Genomic DNA, 17461 nt, shown 5'->3' with positions numbered 1-17461 from the left:
ACTACTCTGCAATCAGGAAGTGTGTTGCAATAGGGAAGGCTGCTGGAAGAAGTCAGATCCTACACTGGATTTCAGGCTGGCTAAAAGAGAGGAGACAGAGGGCTCTTAAATGTCCCTCCTATTTCTAATTTTCATAAATAATGATAATATAGAAGATAAACTATCAAAGTTTTTTGATTATTTGAATATATGATACAAAAGAACATATAATATGTTCTTTTGTTGTTATGAGTATAGTTGAAAGAGTCTGTCTGGACTGGGTGTTGAAATCTTTAAAGTTTGCGGTTATTTGGTCTGGTGGCACTTAGTTGAAAGTCAACAATACCCATTGCCTAAATACCTTTTCCTCCCCCTAAAATTTCTTGTTACATTTGGATATTACTCTTCTGGAGTGATTTATTCTGCTGACTATTACCTGCCAGATTGTGTTTCGTTTACATTTTTTATTGTTATTGTTATCTTTATTTCTCCTAGGAAACACCCGGTTACAGCCACTAAGGGGGGGGGGGGTGTAGATACATATTCTGTGTTATGCAACAGAGAATAATATTGTATACAATTTTACATTATATATAACACTTATTTTATCCTGCTGCGTTTAAAGCATGACATCACCATATTTACATTAGCACGGATATTCGGAGCAGAACAGTATACAGAAAACAATATAATACAAAATAAAAAAGCGTAAAAGTTCATTTTTACTGGTTTCAGCAGTCTATTTCTTCTGTGGGAGTAGAGTGGAGTAGGTGAGGCATATCCAGGAGAGTGTTTCCAGATGAGGTCGGGATTCCTGTCAGCTACTGTATGGTGGTTCTTAGTGCTGTTTATGTTTTCTTACATCTGTATCTGCAGGTAGCAGTTTTCGAGAACTTCTTTTCTGTATGTTTTGCTTGTGCAGAGCTTTTCAGGGTTGATTTTTAGGGGATTTTTAGAGTGTTTGAGGAGGTGGTGGCCCGCTCTTTCTTGTAAATGTGATAGTCAGCTGTTAAACGTTTTCCATTTCCGGAAGGATTTTTGTTTTCTGCTGACTTTTCGGCATTGAACCATGAATAATTCGAGGCCAGTTATAACCCGCATGCCCTCAAAATGGCCTCCAGTCTCTTCCAAACATGGATTGGTTTGAAAGATAGTGGTGGAATTACAGATGCCAATTTGGTGTAACAGTGCTGGAGGAAATCAGATAAAACTGATCGCCTAAGTGTCAGAAAGCGGGGAAAGTTTGTAAAAAATGTGTCATTAATTAACTTGATTGCCCTCTTTGAATAGACTCGAAGAGTCCAGCTGTTTAGAAGGAAAGTAATGCTGAGAGTGAAAAACAAAACTTTTCTTTTTTTTTTTTTTTTATGCAGAGGAAGCAATATTTGTGATGTGTTTATGCAAAGAGTATTGTTGCTTTTTAGGCGTACAATATATGGCGAGAACATATGACTTAGAACATAGGCCTGACGTAGCCCAGTGGTCAGGAGCGAGAGTGCATGGCACGCGTTCCTTGAGTGGACCGGGGTTCAAACCTGTGACTACTAAATACGATAAATATTTGTATTGATGATTGATTGTAAACTCTACTGACTTGGTTGTCGTGCCGGAGTATAAACAGAAAATTTATTTATATGGCGCCATTTTGTATTATGTCCATACAAGTGTGTGTTCACGGACCGATTTGCATATTGTGCCGCCGAAAACCCCAGAATAACTCACTAAAACTGTACTCCCCTCAAGCAGTGCAGCCATGGCAGTGACAGACTTTTGAGCAGGCGCGTTGACCTGGTGGAACAACACTCCTTTCATGAGTTTTCCTCAGCGTTTGTCTCTGATGATTTCACGCAAAAGCCTCGCAAGATCTGCGTAATATGCCCTTGTGATTGTTTGGCCTTTCTGAAGGTAATTCACTTGCAGCACTCCATCAACATCCGAAGAAACCGATGCCAGCAGAAGGTTTTCTTTGGAGGGGAGAGAAGAACTGTGTTTCCACTATTTCGACTCCTCCTTTGTCTCTGGCTCGAAGTGATGTACTATAACCTTCTAAGGAAATTTGCTGGATCTGCTTGAAAATGATGAGAATGACTTGACAACTCTTGTGAGTTTTTGATCTGTTGTCAACAGCTTTGGGACCCATCGTGCTGACACCTGTGTAATAGCGAAAACTTCTGTTATTATCTGATACACACGTTCAGATGAGATGCCCAAGACGCTGGCATTGTAACGAATTATCACTCACCACCAGATTATGCACACTATGTCAACGACTTCTGGAGTGATAGACGTTGCAGTTCTTTCACAGCGTCGGACATCTTCCAGGCTCTCCCTCCTTTAAATTCTGCTGCTGCTTTTGCTAAACATGGAATAAATAGGAAGGGGAATTCTCCCCCAACGTTGTAACAAATCCTCATGAATTGCCTTTGGCGTTAGTCCCCCCCCCCCAATATTGGATGGCTGCACGTGTACAAAAATTATGGTGGTCCTACAGTCTCGAAACTTTATTAGACAGGCGAAGAGACAACTTTAGTAGTCGAGACCCGCTAATTTTCGTAAAGTTTGTTGACTTCAGAACTTGTCATAAAAAAATAAGATTTTATTGAAACTGCATGCAACTTGGTGGGTTACTGTTTGAAGCGTTGTACATCTAAGTACGTAAGTTTTTAACACTGTACCACTATCCTTTCATATTCACACTATGAATGTTTCAAAAAAACCCTCGTATAAAACAAGATGTTCATTTGGAGCAGGGGAGGGGTTCCGCGCTGGATCTGTGTCGTGGAGACTAAATTACAACTAGTTGCACAGTAGCGTACTCTTAAACTCTATAGATGGCAGTGACGTATTCTTGTTAGCTTTGCATAAATATCAACTCACTTCGCTAGCATGTTTCCGGCTTCAAGGTTGTTAACTTTGGAACCTCTCCGACTAATTTTTCATGCATTATACATGGCTTCTTAATTTCATTCAGTATAGAGGCACCTCCGCTTTTTTGCTAAATTTTGTGAAAATGTTAACTGTACACCGTACATGATTAACTTGGCGAAGGCCATCCACTCTCAAATTTCTTGCCGACCCCGCCATAACAATGGCTGTACCGGGTAGACAAAACTGTCACCTCAGGGTGTTAAGTTACTCACGAGGCTCCACACAGCCGGATAAATATAGTTCAGCCGTGAATTGGCACGTAGCCTTTCTGCATGCTGCACTTTCGACCAATCACAGTCCGCTAGTTGTGCCAGGCAGTTTCTTTGATGAGCGAGAACAGGCTTTCAGTCAAGGTACCTCGTACACGAATGAACTGCAGCTGTTCAGAGTAGGTAGAAAAGCACGTGCCATTTTTAAAGGTAGTCCGTATGTATTCTCTCAAAATAGTAGATTTTTCTCGAAATAACTGACTGAGTCATTACTAGTGAATGAGTTAGGGCTGTTTTCGTGTAGGATTTTGCCTACGTAACCACCAGCGAGTGGTTACTAACATTTTACAGGTTCTTCCAACTCTAAGCTGCATTAGTAATCACTCAGTCTTGTTGTTAATGGAAATCGAGCTACCTGTGCGGCCTGTTTCTGCCAAACGTTCCAGACTTTTCTTCTGGAATGAGTCAAGTCTTATTACGTAGAATTCCATTTCGTCAGACCTTGTGACGAATAGTTTGCTATCTTGAAACTGTTTCAGGCCAACCCACTGTACAGTCTTCTAGACGGTAGAAAGTGGAAGGACTATGTAGTTTTGACAGATTATTAGAGAATAATTCAACCCGTGTAAATATTAGAACTTTTCTGACTATATACTGTGTATTCCCCCGATAACTTTTTGCGTGTGGAATGGCACGAGAGGATAGCACATCATCCGAAGATCAGGTTTGTATTAATATTAATCTAGCTTCGTGTTAACTGTAGTGTCACAGTCGCTATACAATACATACCTAATAGTTACTCAAAGTGAAGCCAGTTTTTTCTAAATATTTGAAAAATAATATTCAGTTCTAATGGCAAATATATACAGTAATAACAAACCGATAACAGTATACGCAAATGATAGCACGCTTATGTGGTATCAATACACATAATAAACAGTAAGCAAAATTCAGTAATGCAGCCAAGATATAGATGGGAACAAGGATAAGCATAAGCTACAGATAGGAATTCCGATAATCATTGGAGGAATGATTATCGATTCTGAAGGTTGTTCGGACAGACCATCTTTTCAAAAGAATATTATTCATTCAATTTTTCGTCTTGCAAGGGTCATCAGTATTGCTTAGTGTGGAGATCCCTACAGATAATATATGTAGATGTAATGAAGAACATATAGTTCTAGGAATATTTTCTTCGTATTTTTTAAGAACTCCTTGTCGGCACGTGGGTGATAAGCGACCCGTATGTAGTTAAGTATTTTATTATTGCTCTCTGACACATCTCTGGCCCTTTTATCGGGAAATAATGGCGCTGGCCCCAAATTGCAAGGTGAAGGATAAACTGGAAATACCTCAGAATTAAGGATGCTCGTATTCCACTAGCTTTTAATAAAGCTGCAGAATGAAAGAAAATATTTTTATTTTGGTTATATGCGCCAGTCAAAGGTGTCAATTTATTATTATGATATTTACCGAGGAAATCTGTTTTGGGGTAAAGAGCCTTTCATCTAAGGGCAGTTAGATCTAGTTTACAGTTGTTTTCTTTTTATTCCCATTGAGAGAAAAAATTTTGTTCAGACATACATACATAAGAACAAAAGAAATGTGATTATGCCATGTGAACTTTTGCACTTAAAGAAAACTTTATACAAGCAGTATGAGGTTATGTCTATTATTTGTGCTGAATCTCTTCAACTCTAAATTTTAACACCTTGCGCATGATGAATTAAGTATTGTATCTAAATCTTAAAACTGAGTAAGGAAGAGTGGGAAAAAGTACCGTTCAGCTCTGTTTAATTTTATTTATTTTTGTTTAGGAAGGAGCAGGAAAAAAACCCATTTTTATCATAAGGCCAGGTTTGCATTATCAGAGCGTTTAGTACATGTATTACTATTTATTCAGCTTTACATCGCGGAGCAGCAAAATCTACTAGTAGGGTTCACATTACAGTGTAAGTTACAAATGATATTTACAAATCACAATTAATTTTTAAAATAAATAAATAAATAAAAACAGTTTACATATACAGGGGGTATCCGAGTATTCATTATCCGACGCCCCGCAGTTACGAGGATTTGAAAATTAAAGAATTAAAGGAAACCCTTGAGAAAATTGACCAAGCACTTGAATATTTTTGTGAGAATGGCCCTCTTCGTGATCGTGCAACAAAAGTTAAGCGTGAAGTTAAAGACATAACTAAATGCTACGACACAATTTTATCTGAAAAAATACGGCCGAAAAGAAAAAACCCTCTGGATTCATTCTTTATTCGTAAAACTGAAAAATAGTGTAACTTCAATAAACTTTACTTAACCTTACATTGTTCATCAACATATTATAATAAAATTTTTCTAATAAAATAATTGTCTCATTTTTCAGTTTCTTCAATCCATTTTTTACTATGTACAAGAACATAATACACATTACAAAAATTTGTTCCCCATTTTAAGTGGAATTTTCTGGAATCAATTATCATCTGATAACGAGACCCTCCCCCTGTAATAAGAACTTCGATTGATGTCTGTTTAATGATGTAGATATCAATAAGTAGACTGTAGATATTTATAACTCCAAATAGTCAACTTCGGAAAAAATCATTTGAAAAACAAACACACTGAAGATCCTATTTTACAGAAGCACATATGTGTCATACCAAAACTCCAGGCCATTCACTGTAATTCAAGTGAAAATTACTATTTTCAAGAACTGGATCAATCCCAAGAGACAGCATCTCTGTGTAAGTACGAGACCTGAATGTGATCCTGGGCAGCTTTGGAGTATCCCGAGCATATTGAATGATATCTGCTGTGCCATTTTGCATCAGTAGAGTTCGACTAAGATGGTGATGTGTCAGGATGCTAGTTCTGTAGCTTCTGCCCGTGCAAAGTTTTTCGGATCAATTTTCAAATCGTTATATTAGCGTGTAACTATCGTATTAGTGGGGAACATGCAGGATATGTTGGTCGCCGTAGTATGCTGGCCTTTCCTCTTCCTGCCGATTGCGATGATTTCATCTATGATTTGTAGAATCAAGTGCGTTAGTAAATGCTGGCCGAATGTCACGATATCGCAGGCCAGCTTTAGGGGACTTCCACGCCATAATATCGGCTAGAATATAATTGTGACCTGGAAATTGCAAACGGTTTCCTTGCACCCCAGTTTAGCCGTCTCACGAACTAATATTCCAAATTTAGGTGCCGCTTCAGATGAGATGTGTATAATTCTGGTTATATTGGAGTGAATTCAATGAAATTCTGGGCATATTACAGTGAATTAGTGAAATAATGACAGTGATGGAAGGAAATCAAGCTTATACAGCATCGGCCATAAAATAAAATACAGTAAATAAAATTATCCACTTTGTGTGCCCAGTCTTTCTAATAATCTGTGAATCGTTTGTATTTATCAAACTGACTACTCCACAACACTACGTGAAACTTTATTCCACCAATCACGTGGCTCTCTGAAGGCAAATTTCACACTATTCGGCAATCAAGAAGACTGCTGTAAAAACTGTAAAATAATAAAAAAGAAAATAAATACATTTTCTGTTTATACTTCCGGGCAGAAGAATTAACATTAGAAAATGCGAGAAACAGCATCGCATTTAGCAGTCATGGGCTTGAACCCCGGTCACTCAAAGTACATGTACGTATGCACCCTCGCGCTGACCACTTGGCTACGACGGGTGCAGGTAACAATTTTGACATGTATCTTGAGATTGGAAAAGCTTTTGATCTCGTCTCTCTCTGTCTCCTGTGAGGCTGCTATAGAACTGGAAGAAGTTGAAGTTACTGGTAAGATCCTACTTTGGATTGCATGTAGCATTTTATAACCATCGCATTTCTAGCCACATTGGACAGTGAAATAGTGACAAAATGATGTCGCTATTTACTGAATTCAAACTACCGACTTACACAACACTATGTGCCAGTTTATTCCAGCAATCTGTTTCTCTCTGACTGAAATCAAATTTTCGCGCTATTCTGCGATCAGGAAGGCTGCTGTATAAACTAGAAATTGGTTTCATTGGTAAGATCCTTCTCTGGATTGCAGGCTGGCTGAAAGATAGGAAACAGAGTGCTGTCTCCTATATTTTAGCCAGGCTGTCATAAATGTCAGTCTTAAATATCCCTCCTATTTCCAGTTTTCATCAATAATATTGACGAGGGTATCGAAAATAAACTGTCAAATTTTTTTGATAATTTGAAGTTGGGAAGAGTGGTTTACAATCCGAGCTAGACTATGTCGCTTCAAAAAGACTTGGATCGATTGCGCATATGGTCCGAAAAATGGCAACTAAAGTTTAATGCTTCTGAATGTAAGGTTATGTATTTGGAGAAGAGAAATCCTGAAGGTACGTTGGGGAAGAGAAATCCTGAAGGCACGTAAATAGTCGGAGTGGAGTTAAAAGTGGAAAAAGACCTAAATGTTGCGATTCAGTTCGACATGAAATGTTCCATGCACTATAAAACAGGTAGCTTGGAAGGCAAATGGTATCATGTTTGTGATATACAATCCCTATCACTGATATCCGGACACCCCTCTGTTTGATGGTTAGTCACATCTTTGCCAAGTACCACATGTCAGAGAAAACTGTAAATATGCTTCTAGGCCTTCGAGGAAACAGTGGTACGATTGAGAATTTAAGATGCAAGCGATCGATGGAGTTAATAGACTTCCAGTGCGGAATAATAATAAGGTTCCACATAAGGTCCATCCGTGACATTTCAACAAATGACAATCACTGAATAATCCTTATGTTGATGATTGGTGATGTGATATGCAAATGAGCGAACTGATGCCGAAACCATGACGAAAAACCTAAAACTCGAAAACCTACGAAGCTGACGGAGCGTGACAGGAGAGCCCTACAAAGCATCATCAGCTCGAAATGTGGGTCGACGTTATCGCAGCATATATAGGCCGCCAGTGAGATGATTGGAGCACATTTCAGCACCAGCACTAGTAAAGCGGACGGCTGTAAAAGCAGCCGTCCACAAGCCACTAATAATTTCGACTAATGCCAGATGCCGTATAGCTTGGTGTAATGCCCTACGTTCTTGGACGTCGACCATTGGAATGTCGAGTCGCAGTATTTGAGCTGTCACTCTGATCATGCCTGGGGGGTGTTGCAGGTGCCCAGGGAAAGCAGCCTATCGGACTATATCGTGAAAAATAGCTGGGTGAGGCTGTTTTTCATGATTTGGTCTGGAACCATTGGCGCCTCCGTAGCCAGGTGGGCAGGAGCAGCAGTGCGTAGCACACGCTTATTGATTAGACCGGGGTTCGAGCCCGTGACCACCAAATACGGAGGATGCGGAAAGGCCAGGGAATGACCACCGCATATCCCTGGAGCAATATGGCCTTAGTCGCGAATGCTCCTAAAAACCAAATAACAACAACTGTTAACAACTGGGACCATTGGTTTTGGACAAAACTACGAATTATGAGGTTTATCTTGATGTCCTGGACAACAGTGCGTTACCTACTTTGTGGCATCACGATGAAGTCCCATACCTGTAGGACATCACACAAATAACCTTTATTTACAGGAAAACTAATGTTCTTAAACATTTAGCCTTTATGACAGCTAGTCTCCGTGGAACTCCCTCCACCATATTTTTTTTCCTTTTATATAATGACCTCTGATATTTTCCACCATTCAGCCTTCAGAGGGAGGCTGTGTGTTCAACTCTGTGTTTTGAGCTATCTCTACGATCCAATTCATCCTAGAGATTCTCTATAAAATTGCAGTCAGGGATCTGGACTGGCTAGTCCAACTTTTCAATGCTCATGTCCTCAAACCAGTCTGTCAGAACGCGAGCAACGTTACATGGAAATCGCATCTAAAAAATACATAACTTCTGAAGTTTCAGAAAGGGGCGACCATACTGATAATGAGTGCAGAGCGAATGCAGATATCAACTGTTTAAAAGGTATGGACTGCAAACGATAACTGCATATCTAAGGGAGATCTTATTAAGGTGTATAAGACACCGAAGGGATGAGTAGTATGAAATGAAGTCTGTTCTCCCTCGTAGGTGAGACATGAACTAGGGGACACAACTATAAAATTTCAGGGAATTACAGATTAGAACGTGGCGAAGCCAGAGTCTAAGTTTAAAGCGGAATTGGGTGATTATCTTGTGGAAATAAGAACAATATGAATATCCTATTTTTATATTTTTTTATTCATTTATTTATTTTTTGCTGATACCCTTATATGTGTTGCCAGAGAAAGAGTAAGCATACCATCACCATTTAGTTTACTTAATCCACTTAAATTTTTAAGCACTTAAAATCAAGTCTCCTCGCAGGTGTCTATTTTCCAGCCGCTACAATATACAGAACTGATACTAGATGCTGTCTGGCTTGGTGTAACGCCCGCCATTCTTGGACCGATGGAAAGCTATGCTTTGGAATGTCAAGTCACATTACTTGATCTACCAATCTGACGATCGCGCCTGGGTTTGGCAGATGGCCGAGAAAGCAACCTATCGGACTGTATCGTCCCGTACATGAAGTTTGGCGAAGGCAGCGAAGTCTTTCTTGGTAATATTTCCTTCTTCTGCCCCTGACTAAGCTTCTTGCTTTTCCCTGCACTCTTTTCAATAGATCTACGTCTTTCCTAAAATTATTCTTCCAGACCTCTGTGTGTAGTACTCAAGATGCTACGCAACCATTGCTTTGTACAAAGGGTTAATCACCCCTTTTCCCTGTTGCTAAAGTTGGTATATCAATGATAGAACCCCATTAGTTGTCCTAGCAGCTTGTCTACCTGCTCAAAGAACATTTTTTTGGATTGTACAACTACCTGTCTTTTTTAATTGTTAACCGTCTAGAGTTTGGTTCTGCCCCCCCCCCCCCCTACCGAGTAATTCCTCAGCAAAATGATGGATGGAAGCATTACCCAGCACTTATTCAGAAAGCGTAACTTTTACGAACATATCGTAATGAAAGATGGTAATGGAGAAATTAGTACTTTGACAAAAAATAAATTAACTTACTTTGTCCTAATTTCCCCCTCCTCGCTTGTAAAAACTATCTCAGAGACTCACTATTTGAGATATTATTCCAACCGCATGTGGACCTCTGACAATTTTAAAATTACTAGAATCGGTCTTATTTTGCATCATAAATCTCTGCAATTACTTGAAGTATGAAAGGTAGTAACGAACCAAATGGGAAAACAATGCAAAAAAAAATGCTATCATTGTTCCATTGGGTCATTTCCTACTGAAGCATCTCACACACACATTAAAATGATAATTCATGCGTAGCACAATAAAAATTTGCTACCTGACTTTGCTATCAGGTGCAAACTTTTCTAGGGAGTGTGTCTGAAATCAAACAATACTTCCTAGAAATACATCACCCTCTGTTCTAAGGGATTTAAATATTCCCCAAATACGGACACTTCCGGGATTAATGTTATGTTTCTTTAACTTAGCACACCTTCAAATGATGCTGGTAGGCGGACCTCAAGGTCGTTAGGCGTCGCTTTCTAAATACAGTATATTGTTTTATTATTCTGTATGCTAGTACTACTAGTTACCAGATATTTATGAAATCTGCCATCGAAATTTTTGCTTAGCTGTTATTTTTGTATATTGAAGTGTCAAATGGCATTACTGTATCCATATGGGCAGAGCTGAGTTCCGGAGGGGGTCGGTTATGTTATGTTGTTATTTAGGAGGCCATATTGCTCCGGGGATATGCAGTGGTCATTCCCTGACCTTTCCGCATCCTCCGTATTTGGTGGTCACGGGCTCGAATCCCGGATGTTGATTCATTGCTGAATTTTGCTTTTGTTCGAAAGAAAAAAATAATAATAATACACACACACACAGTTTCTCTCTCTCTCTCTCTGTCTTTTTTCTCTTCTTCAAAATTAACGATCCTATTGGACAAAAAAATAACATCTTACCACTATATATGGAATACAATGATGCTACTTTTCGGAAGGTATTCTGAAATTAGAAAGACGGACATAAGTAATTAAATCCTGCCCCAACAACTGATTTGTGATAACGCTATTTCATATTTGTATACCAAAGTTTTGCAATTAGTGTGTGTGTGTAAAGTGTTTAGGGTCATATGGCACCAGGGGTTGTCCCCATCTCCGCGTATTTTACATTGTGGTTGTACCAGTTGAGTGGAAATGCCAGAGGTTTAAAAGTGTATGGACTCTGTATATGTGTAATGTCATGTACCGTTGTTCTTCTGGTCGTTTAACCGCCATACCCCTGCTGAGGCCCGACGTTGCCCCAATTTCGCCCCGTGGAGGCAGACCAGGTACCCAGTAGTATATAATTCACTCTGGCAGGTCCTGCCACCTAATTTCCTGGGATTTCATTGGCTAGGACCTAAAAAAAATTGATTTTAGTTTGTTAAATTTTTGAAAGTGTTGGGCGTACGCAGGGGGGATGATTTGTCTTCTTTTTTTTTTTTTTTTCTTTTTTGGTAGTTGTTGGCGCATCGGCTTCTCTGGCCATAATGCACCTTCCAAGGTTTTTGCAGTACTTTGATCCAAGCCCGAGGCGGGATTCGAACCCGCGACCTTTGGGTTGCCAGGCAGGCACTTTACCCACCCGGCTAGCCCGGTCGGCGGGATGATTTGTAAACTCTCTCCTTACCGCAGTGTTTCCCAAACTTTTGTCACTTGAGTTAGTTACAGAACTACAGTCTGTCCTCTCAGTACGTTCCCCAGAAGTATTTTGGACTTAATTTGATACAGCGAAACGTGGTTTTTTTTTTATTTTTTATTATTGTATTGTCAACTTGATCTCCTTCACGTTGTGTAAATGGAAAATGAAGTTTACTATGTGTGTGTTTTTTTTATTTATTTTATTGTCATTTTTATTGTTTTTCACCTGTTTTCATGGGACCTTGGTATTGTCAAACGTAGTACTTTTCAGAAACTTTATACCTCGCGATTGGCGAGGGATTACTGCACTTGCAAAGGTTTCATAAATGATTGAGAGTATCGTTCCTGTCTCTACACTGCTTGGTAAACTTCGTATTTCATCATATCGTAAATCTAATTAAACTTGAGAAAGATATCATAAATCTAATTAAAAAGACATTACGTGGAATTATTCCTGAGTAGTAGTAATTTAGTAAAGACACTTTAACACTTGAAGTATTTAATTAGATTGCAACTAGAGAACAATTATCAAATAAACTCAAGCAATCCCAACAGCTAAATTGGCTACGTTTCGGATTTTCGTGTTGAAATCAGTCTTCAGGTTTGGATTTTCGGTTTAGGACAAGTTTATAATTCGACCATGGAAGACCAAACCAGGGACACCAGGGTTTCTCCGATGGCATAGCTTGGTATCTCCTGCGGCACACAATCTATAATCAAGCAGCTTGAAAATCAAATCGCAAACTGTGAGTTGAGCTTAGTCTAACTCAACCTTGTTTTAAATCCCCCCCCCCGCAAGTTCACAACCGTGGGATTATTTTTCTTTCCCTGAAACCATCCTCGATATCCAACATGATCAGGAAAACCATCAGAAGTGAACTCAATATAAATGTACAAGTTCAACAAATAAAAGTGAAAATTACGTCTCGTTCAGGATCTAATGTTACTGTTCAGATTAAGATCGAAGCAACAGCAGCATATGGGCCTTAGGCACAACAATAAGATTTTTCTCGGGAACTTGAAACTTCAGCTGCCAATAACCCCGTCAATAGCGATCACCCACAAACCACTAGATGACAGCTATACGGTCCCTAAGAATCCATTATCAGGCAGTAATCCTACATTCTCGTACTCTGCGTTTAAGGAAAACACCAATAAAACACACTTGTGTGTTTGACGGCTGTCACAGATAATTGCTTCTTGGGTGCCAGACTCATATTAACATGGAGGATATGATGTATGAACTATTCCCCATTCAAGTGCCTTATATCATAATAAAAACCACGGCTACAAACGCGGCTGGCCGAGCGTGTTAGCGCCATTGAAACTCAGACAGCAACAAACTTACCCACTGTAAATCACCAAAAAGAATCTCCATGGGTCCCGGTCATGATTCCGCAACATAAATGGCCAAGAGTTTCCAAACAAAACGTCTTCAATATGTAAGCTGGATGTGCTTAAGCAAATACTTGCTGCCAAGGACGAATTTCTGCATTACAGAAATCTTGCTTGGTCATGGATAGGAGAAACTGCCTGTGCTGAAACTGTTGGTTAAGTGACTTCATTCACCTTCAGATGCGACCTCAGGGGAGGGGAGGGGTATTGCAGTACTACTTAAAAAAGCAAATGCCAATATGTACACTCCAGATCCAGCTAGTTTCCGTTGTTCCAAGCACTGCTTGTGACCATAAAGGTAATACCACACTGGTAATTATTGAATCCATTTCTATTCTCACAAAGCCGAATGAAAAAAGCCGTCAACACTGCAACTGGATGGCTTACGAACCAACTTCATGTACAACGGAAACCAGCAACAATACACATTGTGTCAAGAGCTATTAGTAAATAAAATCCAAACCATATGTCTTAAATTCATTAATGGCAGCCCAAAAGGAGGTCTGAACCGGCCGGATCTCATCATCGTCACGTCAGTGCAAGTTTCATTACACTCCCGAGACTGTATTCACATCGGTTCACGACCCGATTAGCTTCTATATACCAGTCTGATCTCCTAACTTCACAGTTCCTAATATTAAAATAAAAATAATGTATAAGATGGATGTGCTTAAGCAAATACCTGCTGCCCAGAGCGAGTATCCTTTCTAAATTCGTGGGTGAAGTTAGAAAAATTAAGCTGCACAGAGAAATGCCTTGCGTGAGCTCAGAGCATTCCTTGGTCTGTACTTGAATATTCCAACCTGATCTTGCAGTGGATCTAATCACAAAATGGATCAATGCAGAACACTTCCTCAAAAAAGGCCACCATCACACCGAGAACATGTGCTTCTTAGACACCAAATTAAATCAGAGCTTCACTAATAAGCAAACATTCCATGAAATCTTAAGTAAGTAGGTGATTAAAACGAGAAAATCGCATAGTCATGAACGTTTTTAACAGATTAAAAAAATCCCTTAGATTCAACCCTGCGGAGAGACAAAAAACGTTTTATTGTCATTCAGGACTGTCCGCTGGAATATCTGTCTTAACTACTAACAGTTAACATTCATCGAGAAGTTTAATGAGGACGTAGTTAAACCCTGCAACTCCATAATGCAGCTCGTAAATGTAGACTTCCCTGAGTTCAGTGAGATTTCTATTTCGTACTTCTTAATAAGTGCTGTTAATGTCATAAAGTCATCAACCACAGCAGGATGGATGGGATACTGCACTTCATTGTTAATATAGATACGAGGAATATGCCATTAGGCCAATCAAGAAGATGCAGGCACCCTTGCCGATGTTTTCGACTAGTTTTTTCAGCATCAGGTGGTCAGTGGAAAAGCTATGCTTCCTGCACTAAGACACCACATCGATCACGTAGGTACCCTGACTACAAAACCCTTCACACCACGAAGCCAGTGGTTAACAAGCGGTAGAGATGCTATCTCGCCAGAAATATACAGGGTAACATATAAGAGCTATAATAAAAATAAAACATATAGCAAATTAATTTAAAAATCCCAATGTTCAAACAGATCTGAACTGGGACATGACATGACGCTTTCCTTATGTTCTAACCACCGCTTTTCGCATTATTACGGCTAAATTTTTATGTAAAACTCATAAGGTTAGAGTATACTACGCTGCACGATTAAAAAAAAAAACCTTTCTAATACACAAAACTTTATAAATCCAGCATCCTCGGGTATATAGCGCGTTCCGATTTTTTTGAAAGTTACATATAACCTAAATTATTCAGGGATAATTCGTTAATTTTATTAAATAATTTTGTTAGTGATGCTGAATAATTGTTATACTGGACAATATGCAACATTGTTATTTCTGTGGTATCTTGCGTACATGTGACTTGTTTCAGAGCGCTCTGAATATAAGCATGTCTGATTTCATTGCTTTATTCCAGAGTCTCTCAAGAAATTTCGTCATGCGGGCGTACGCTATTCGCCACCAATCTTAATCATCTCTCCGGAACAAAGTAAGCAAAAGGTAGGGCAAGTTTTTCTTAGAAAAGAATCTGTCAGAGACCTTGTAAGGCATATTCAGCTATAACAAACTCCAGGTTACGTAACTTGACGGATCTTTGGTGGGGGGGAAGGGTTTCGGTACAGTTTTAAAATGTGGGGATTACCGCGTTAAGCTTTCCTTGGTGGAGTCTGGCAGCTACACGTGATGACTCATAACTAAGGCGTAATAGCCAACCTGTGTGTCAGAGACCTCTGGCGGTTCACTGATCCTTTTTTTTTTTTTTTTTGACAACGCTATTTTTCTGACCTGTTCTTGTGTTCTGTTCAAGCGGACACATGATATTACACGGCTTCCGATATTAGACAGCTTTTAAAGAAATTTTTGTCAATGAAACCAACTCGCAGGGAGTATAAGGTGAGGTTTTAGTTACATGAAGTCTCCTGTAAATTTATATTTTAGCTGAACAGCTTAAAATATAAAGTTATATATTTTGTAGGTATGTTCATTATATCAGATGCCATTCTTGTTTTTTGTTAACAGATTCTAGTTTAGATGGACGTCAGTAGCATATTCCTCTGCTGTGCTTAAATGAACTTATTATTAGCACTTTTTTTTTAGTAGAGCTGCTTTTCATAAAAGAATATTTAGCATCTTAATACTGCAGATTTCTGGTTGTTGTAAGGCATCAGTATATTTTGTCTGTAATTATGTGTATTCGCTGGTCGGTTTGCTAGAAGAAAAACCTACGTTTTCAGGTGATAAAACCATGGCGTCGACTAAGACCGACTAACTCGCACATGGGAAAAAAAAAAAGCTTAAAAAAAAAAGAAAAAAAGTCCTACCGTCATTTACGGGATACGATGATTTAGGAGGACGATCAGTCATTATAATTATCTTCTTGTTAAATGATTCTACATAAATTATACTGCCCCTTATTAACTATCCTCTTGTTACCGCGCTTCCGTAGCCAGGTGGGAAGGAGCAGCAGTGCGTAGCACACGCTTCTTGATTAGACCGGGGTTCTAGCCCGTCACCACTAAATACGGAGGATGCGGAAAGGTCAAGGAATGACCACCGCATATCCCGGAGCAATATGGCCTCAGTTGCTAATGCTCCTAAAAACCAAACAACAAACAACAAACCTCTTGTTACTGTGTCTTGTTCTTGAACGTTAACTCATCTCCATCGTAGTACTCTACGATGATTACAGAACTCTGTAAAATGACCAGACAGGAATGAGGTGTTAGGTTTGTTTTGTGTGTTTGCGTTCTTCTGCTATTAAGTTGTTTCGTGCCATTTTGCTACCAGGAAGTAGCAAGCACGAGTAAAGCTGCTTCCTAGTCCCCGTCCATGCCATGAGGAGGCTGGCCGCAATTGTGCACTTGACCAGTCCAAAAGGATTAATTTAAAGATCTTGCATCCACTGGAAAGTAGAAGCCATTCACCTGTGAATGCGGTACCGTAGAAAAAAAAGAAAAATAAAAAGAAATGAAGAATAATACTACAATACAGCAAAAGAAAAATAATAGTTAAAAAATAATATTATTATGAAAGTATGAATTAAAAAAAGAGAAAATAGCAGAAAAATGATTAAGAAAAAAAAAGTAAAATGCTGCTCTGAAACAAGGCTACATAGATCCTGCCACAAAAAGTGATACAAGCATAAAAAAGGGGAAAAAATTTATATATATATATATATATATATATATATATATATATATATATATATATATATATATATATAAACTAAAGAATGAATAAAATAAAATGTAATAATAATGGGAAGTACTGTATTAGGATTAGCAATGACCACATGGTGCAAGGAAGCCTATGGCTTATGCTACCCCAGAGAAAAAAATATAATAAAATAAATAAATTAAAATAAAAAATAAATATTATAATAATAAGAAGAAGATTTAAAATAATAATAAGAAGAAGATTTAAAATAATAATAATAATAATTAATAAGAGAAAAGGAAATGGACAACCTATGCGTTTCCCTCCTCCTGTAGGTAATTTTCCAGCTGACCTTTGAATTTACTCAAACTGTCAGCCTCTACCACCCATCTAGTTAACTTATTCCAGTAATTTATAACTCGCTGGCTAAAATAAAACTTCCTGCAATCCAGTCTAAACATCTCCCCCGTAATTTGAAATTATGGCCATTTGTTCTAGAAAGGATAAAGATACAGTAGTCGTAAATGGAATAAGGAATAAAAAGGAAGGAGACTGCCAAAGGCTCTGGAACTATAATTGCATAATCTTATGCA

The 17461-nt window shown here is 38.7% G+C and overlaps 1 protein-coding gene across 2 annotated transcripts in view; it reads left to right on the top strand.

Annotated features, from left to right (window-relative positions):
• Sarm (sterile alpha and armadillo motif) overlaps positions 1-17461 on the top strand; it is a 328620-nt gene that overhangs the window by 150487 nt on the left and 160672 nt on the right. Inside the window, exon 1 of one of the 2 annotated variants that reach the window (XM_090374248.1) lies at positions 3605-3840. The exons of the other annotated variant lie outside the window; for it this stretch is intronic. Coding sequence (XP_090230374.1) covers positions 3805-3840 — 36 coding nt within the window. The 5' untranslated portion in view covers positions 3605-3804. Of the gene's footprint in view, positions 1-3604; positions 3841-17461 lie in introns of those variants that run through there. 2 annotated transcript variants of the gene reach the window in all.

The sequence above is a fragment of the Mastigoproctus giganteus genome, chromosome 5, assembly GCF_048544385.1.
Source record: "Mastigoproctus giganteus isolate SK-2022 chromosome 5, ASM4854438v1, whole genome shotgun sequence".
NCBI classification, from domain to species: domain Eukaryota; kingdom Metazoa; phylum Arthropoda; class Arachnida; order Uropygi; family Thelyphonidae; genus Mastigoproctus; species Mastigoproctus giganteus.
This window is presented reverse-complemented; position numbering and strand designations above follow the sequence as displayed.